Source organism: Octopus bimaculoides, chromosome 6, assembly GCF_001194135.2.
Source record: "Octopus bimaculoides isolate UCB-OBI-ISO-001 chromosome 6, ASM119413v2, whole genome shotgun sequence".
NCBI classification, from domain to species: domain Eukaryota; kingdom Metazoa; phylum Mollusca; class Cephalopoda; order Octopoda; family Octopodidae; genus Octopus; species Octopus bimaculoides.
In genome coordinates, this window is record NC_068986.1 from 22,730,143 (window position 1) to 22,737,181 (window position 7,039).

The 7,039-nt window shown below is 35.0% G+C and overlaps 1 protein-coding gene across 1 annotated transcript in view; it reads right to left on the reverse strand.

The window, feature by feature from the left end:
* Positions 1–1,107: 1,107 nt before the first annotated feature.
* The window catches only part of LOC106883129 (PH domain leucine-rich repeat-containing protein phosphatase 2), an 80,459-nt gene continuing 74,527 nt past the window's right edge, over positions 1,108–7,039 (reverse strand). The window contains exons 16-17 of the mRNA XM_052968645.1: positions 6,216–6,453; positions 1,108–4,027 (exon numbers count right to left, since the gene is read on the reverse strand). Of these exons, the coding sequence (XP_052824605.1) occupies positions 2,471–4,027; positions 6,216–6,453 (1,795 nt within the window). The 3' untranslated portion in view covers positions 1,108–2,470. The remainder of the gene's footprint in view (positions 4,028–6,215; positions 6,454–7,039) is intronic.

Consider the following 7,039-nt stretch of genomic DNA (forward strand, 5'->3'; position numbering starts at 1 on the left):
TACACACACCCTGTTCATTTATTATCTACTGTATATATTTTAACACTAGTTCTAGATGGATATTTCAGCCAAATACTGCTTCAACTAAGCATAAATTCTGTTCTTGATGGGCAAAATAACTTGTTCCCCATGGGTTTCTTTTGCCTTTATCTAATTTCTAATAAAGAACTACTAATAACGAACTCTTGACTATGTTAATTCGATTAAGATCTATATACATTGTTTACTTTTTCATGTTTGTTAAATTTAATAATTGTTATCATTCACATCATCATCAACAACATTATCAGCCATCATTTTTTTTTTGCGTGTCTTTTCATGTCTGTTAATATTTGAAACAGGAATAAAAAGAAAATTAAAGGGAAACAACTGGTGTGTTTTGCTATCTCAAAGACTAAATCGTTATTTCACCAGTTATAGGAAAAACAATGCATCAACAGGAAAACCATTACGAGGTTGTTCGACCTGCAAGAAATAGCAGCCAATAATGTATAAGAACACATTAGATAATCAAGTCCTAGATATGTAATGCTGAAAGGGACAGGCATCATGGTTATGGCACAAATTCTTTTGCATATATGTCTGCTTAGTTCAAGCTGTCTTGAAGTTTTAAACAACAAAGCTCATATTTTCAGGAGAACATCATTAATGTAGGATACGTCTTGGCGGCACATATGGGGAGCCCTATGGCACACTTAGGAGGGTGGCACATAAGGAATTTCCAGCCCCTTATTCTTTCTTGATATATACCTACCGTTTATCGGATCACTTAAAAGGATCCTGTCATTTGACTGCACCCATGTTAGGACACTACTTCTGGAGTTTTAGATGCATGTATCAACTTTAATACTTACTAATGTCTATATAATAAGAGACAAAACAAACTTGGTTCCAAGGTCAAGGGAGATAACTTGAAAAATACATCCCTAAACTACCTACAGAGTAGAGCAATGCCTTGTCAGAGAGAATGCCTTGCAGTATTTGCTCCAGCTTTCTGTGCTCCGAGGTTCAAATCCTGCCTAGGACAACCCTTGAACCATGCAGTAGTAAAATGAACTTCACCATAAAACCAACTGCATGAAAATAAAATAAAAACAAAAAAGAATATAACAAAGAATAATGCTTTAATTGATTAAATAATTTATATATATATAACCAAATTTATTTGATGTATTACAAAAGTTGAGAAGAAAGTCGTTGATGTATCGATACATGATTATGCATGGTGGTTACATTTGGCTGAGCAACTAACAAAGTTTAGTTGTTTAAGGTCAGTTCAACTTGTAAAGAACATAGGTGCTGGATTATACTGGGACAGTTATTTGATTACATTTCTGGGAGTGCTACAGATTTGCGAAATTTAGCATTACCATCCTGTCTTTAACTGTTATTGAATGTTACAGGAATCTGTAGAAGGTCAAAGTGTATAACAGTCACACTGTTGTGATTATAACAACCAAGTCGCTAGTTCGTATATATCATTGTATAATAACGATAATTTGACATAAAAAAAACATCCAGACAAAAGATGTATGTATGTGTATATGTATGTATGTATGTGTATATGTATGTATGTATGTATGTGTATATGTATGTATGTTCTGAGGGTAAAGAGGAGACAACTTTGAGTAACTGGGAATAAATTCTCAATCGTTTACACTTATCATGGCAGGGAAAAGACACTCTGATTTTTGTATCGTTGTTTGAAGCCATGGACAATCACAGGTGCATTGTTTCATTCCCACCAGCATACCCTAGTCTTAGTTTGTATCTAGATCAGGTTTATACATTCTTCCATATACAAAAAAGGCTTTCGTACATTTTTGGCCAAGGTAATTTGCGTAATTTAAAACTAAAATTATATTTGTGTATGTATATAAATACATGCATGTTCACTAATCCATTTGTTTCATATTTGTTTTACCATGCTAGCATGGGTTCGATGGGGTCCTATTTGAGGCAAGATTATATGTTCAGACTCCTTTACTATCGAAAGTCTATGTTTTATGAGTAAAAGAAATTCTTTATTTCAGTTTTATGAAAGCACAGAGTGACCAGATATGATGTACAAAAACAGTGGTAAGTGCAGCCATGGAATGTCGACAATGTCTGTGCCTGTGTGTTCACCCACACATATGAAGTTAATATTCTTATATTTTGGGAAGGCTATACTGATTACAGGAAAGCTTACAAAAATAATCACCAAAACCTGCAGTTAATCATATCTGGTGATTATATTTACAAGCCCTACTGTAACCAGTATGACTCTTCTAATATATATACTCACTTTAGACAGGGTTTTGTAATTTTCTTTATCACCCCTATAGTTATATATTTGAAACAATAAGGAATGTATTGAATTGAAGTGTTGGTTGATATTTCTTTTTAACCTACCAGCAGTCTCAACATCTGTTGCATATTTGGTATACAGCAGTCTGTATAGTAGAGCGTAAACATGGTTGACATTTTATCAAAGGTAAGATATGATAATGCTGCCAGTGTAATCTCCATCATTGTCTCTACTGTCTGTAGAATTACTTTCATTGTTGCTAGAATTAGAATGTAATTCTGAGCTTGTGCTAGATGATTTTACATGAATTATTGTAAGGTTTGTTTCTGGATCTGATGATGTACTTATAGAATTACATTCCTCATTGCTAGAGTTTGACTGTGTCTCTGAACTTGTCTTGCTAAATGGCTTTATGTAACTTATTGAATGTGATGTTCCAGGATTTGATGACGTACTTTTAGAATTACTTTCATCATTGCTAGAGTTTGACTGTGTCTCTGAACTTGTCTTGCTAGATGGTTTTATATAATTTACTGGATGTGATGTTCCAGGATTTGCTGCTGTCCTTGTACTTGGTGTTGGATCAGTTTTTGGCTGCTCTTTTTCATTTATATGGTACTTGCTTTTGCTGACTTTCTTTCTGAAGACAGAGTTTTGCTTGGGTTTAGAATTATCTCTGACTATTGGTTGAGTAATTTTAGGCATGTCTCTCACTAGCACCTCAATACTCTGTGAAGGAATATTGGGTGGAAACATATTTTCAAGGGAGCTATACATTGGCACAGACTGCACAGAACTCAAGCTCCCACTCTTTCCACTATTGAAACGTGCCATTTGCATCTTGTAAAATAAAATAGCATCACGGTCAATTCCAGGTGGAATGTCGTACAGACAATCTTCCCTTAATTCTGTAGACGTTTCACTTTGGTCAGTGGATGTCTTTGTATCAGATTCAGTCTCTACTTGATCTGCATTTTTTTTAATGTTTTTAACAACTGTTGACCTACTATTTCCAGATGTTGGTTCAGTTTCTCTATCTTTGCTCGCTATCTCTTCCTTTGCTGCCTTTTCTAGTTTTTTTAGCTCGGCATAAACTTCTTTGCTTTTCACCTCTTTGGCAAGTTTTCTCTGTAAAAGTTCTTCCCATTCATAAATGCTCGTTGTTTCACTGCCAATTTGAGATGCAAGATGAGAGTTCAATGAAATCTCGTTTTCAGTATCTTTTGAGTCAGTCTTTTTTTTCTTTCTCTCCAATGTTGAATTTTTACTTTCATCTGATTCTTCACTTTCTGCAATGGAACACAAGGCACTAGAATTGTTGCTAGGAAGTGCATCTCTTAGTGTTTTGTTATGCCACAACTTTGGTGTGAGCTCCCCAACGTTGTTGTTATATAACTGTGGGAAGTTAAATACCTGTGATGGAGTTGGACTAAATGGAGAAATCTGTAATGGTTTTAAGTTTATAACAACAACGCACAGGTTCTCTGTGGCACCGTATCCTTGAGCAAGATCTTGTAATACTTTGGCACTTACTACTGGATCTTGGAATGGAGAGATCTGGCTGACAGCTTCCTCAATGCTGATGTATTTCCACAATTCTTGATTAGCTATTATGACGAACTGGTCGTCATGTTGGAGTTTTATACTGCGAATGTGTGGCTTTGGAATGAGTTGAGGGTAGAGATAACTGCAACCAATCAGTCGTGTACAAGGTGTGATTCCATTGACCAGGCCATCCTAGAAGGTTAGAAAATAATGTTTATGTTTAGAGAATAATCAGATATGAAATAGTTTGTGAGAGAAGACATATGGAGTAATGGAAAAAATGTAGAAGAGAGAGAGAGAGGCAAACAAATAGAAAGATTAGCTAGGTAGGTAGATAGATAGTTAGCTAGATAGATAGATAAATTGATAGATAGATAGATAGATAGGTAGATAGATAGATAGACAGACAGACAGAAAAACAGAGAGAGACTGAGTGACAAAATAAACGATGTTTGATATTTCTATTTTCTACATCACATTCCTATCAATTTTTATTCAAAAATAAAGCTTTCAAGGAATGCTTCATTGTTCTAATTAGCTGAACGCTGGGGTTGATGTGTAGTAGCATGGACTATCTTGGAAGACAACAAATGGGCTACTACAGAAAATATTGGTTTCAAATTTTGGCACAATGTCAGCAATTTCAGAGAAAAGGGTAAGTCGATTACTTTGCCCCCAGTGCTCAAGTAGTACTTATTTTATGGGCCCTGAAAGGATGAAAGGCAATGTTGGCTTTGACGGAATTTGAACTCAGAACGTAAAGGCAGATAAAATACTAAGTATTTTGCCTGGCATGCTAACGATCCTGCCAGCTTGCCACACTAGCTACAGGAAACATTGCACCCTCTTTTTTATTTTAAATCTTAGTCAGGAGAGAAGTGCAGTGCTTATGACCCTTTATAGGGCTTCCAAATCTGGTAGGAATGAATGGAGGAGGAAAGTATCCTCAAAGTTGAGATCTGGTCTGAATATTTGTGACAGTATGGACTCCATTAAATGCACCCAAGGAACAAGTAGTGGTGTTAAACTGTTAAATAATTTCATATTCATTTGCTTGTCACTGTCCTCATTGATAGGAACCTTTAACCTTCAAATAGATAATTTTGATAAATACTTCAGCAAATAAATCTATCAACTAAACTAGGTCTGCCATGATTTTTCTCAGTTTCTATAAACAAATGAGAAACAAAAAAAGACAAATCACCATGAAGGGTTTTGTATGTTTTCTTTGTAATGGGTTGAGATTATTACCCTTGTAGCCCATGGTGAGATTTGAGCTCTGAACATACTGTGCTGGGACAAATGGTACAGAGCAACCCTTCTGATGCTCAAACAAATTTGCTAGTCAATAAGCCGAGTCTAAAATTAATTTTTTTACTGTTGCACAAGTTAGTTGTTTGGGACAGACGCTGACCAGTTGTGCAAATTCAAACAACAACGTCCACCCAAGTCTAAAGTGCATCTGAAAACTAAAAGTAGAGTCAGTTGCTGTGAAGACGTTGAACTGTTAACAACGTACTTTCAAGCTCCTCATTCTGTCAGCCTCATCTAGAACATGGGAAATTATTGTTTTGCTTTCCCAGTCATTATGACTACCAGGCTAAGTTTCCTTTAGCAATTCTGAATCCTTGGGCCCAGTTCTTCACGTGACATTCACTTCTTTTAAATCAGTTATGAGGTTTATTATATCGTTTTTATCTGGTTTGTTGAAATCGGTTTCTCCAGCAAGATTTGTATCTGCATTATGACATTTGTCTTACTTTGTATTGTGGAATTGATATCAACTCCAATCTAGAGACCTTGTAAATTGTAGTAAGTGAAACTGAACTTATTCATGTCTTACAAATGTTATTCCTGCCAGACTGTACTTCGAAGCACTGCATCCTTCAAAACTTCCATGCTTCCTGAGATTCGCTAACACTACACCTGATTTTCTCCCATACACACGCAACCATGTATCTGACTCATACACTGTTCACTTTCCAGACATTTGTACAATACTGCATATGCTTTATACGCACTTTTGACAAGTTGAAGAGCACCTGAGCATTGTATAGAATAATTTCATTATTATTATTTCTCCTGTAATTTATGTTTGTTCAGCATTGTTTGGAAACTGTAATAAAATTGTATTTCATTTGAACACAAATACAAATCATTTGCCTTCTGATATTTATCATTGCCTTTATGTAAAACAGCCATCTACATTTCTTGTTAAACTGTCTACATATACCTGCTAAAACTTTATCAACTCTGCGAGGATGAAAGGGAAAGATGATCTTGGTGAAATTAGAACTCAGATTACAAGAAACTGGAATAAATACCACATTAATTTTGTCCATTGCTCCCCACCCCCCTCTATACCAATATATTTACTTACTTCTGTAACAATTCCATCAGATTTTTGAATTCTCATACACTCAGATCGGTCAGACTCAACTGCAAATTGGTGAGTTAGCCGCATTGCTTGACCATTTCGACAAAGAACCACCTGTACCATACCAACATTGGCCACTGTCAAACAATACTGCGGGATTTTTTCATTAGATTCTGGTAATTTTTTTATATGACAGATTGCAACTGAGGCACCAATTTTCTGTCCAACGGATTTAAGTTTCCTACAAAATAGATAATTCAAATTAATTTTATTTTATAAGATAATATAATGTTCAAATAACACATTTCATTCATTGTCATCATTTTTAAGGTCTGTTTTTCCATACTTATACGGATTGGTTGAAGCAGATTTTCTCTGGCTGGATGCCTTTCCTGTTACAAACATTCACCTGTTTCTAAGCAAGATAATATTTTCTCATGCTTAAATGGGCATTGGAAGGCTGGAAATGAAGGGTACTATTTAACTATCTTATGTCAAGGCAAGGAGACAGTAGCACACACTCACACACACATGCACACATACACACAGACATAGACACACACATGCAAATACACACATATATACATATCCACACACACATATATCATCATCATCATCATCATTGTTTAATGTCTATGCAGGCATATATATATATATATATATATATATATAATATAATATAGGATAAATTCTTTATAAGAATTTATCAAGTAGTCAGCGTGAAAAAACCTCATAATGAAAAAATAACGAAAAATTTCATAATGAAAAGATTCATCGTTTCTTCATGGATATATTTAAATATATATAAAGGGCATTAACTGTGTATT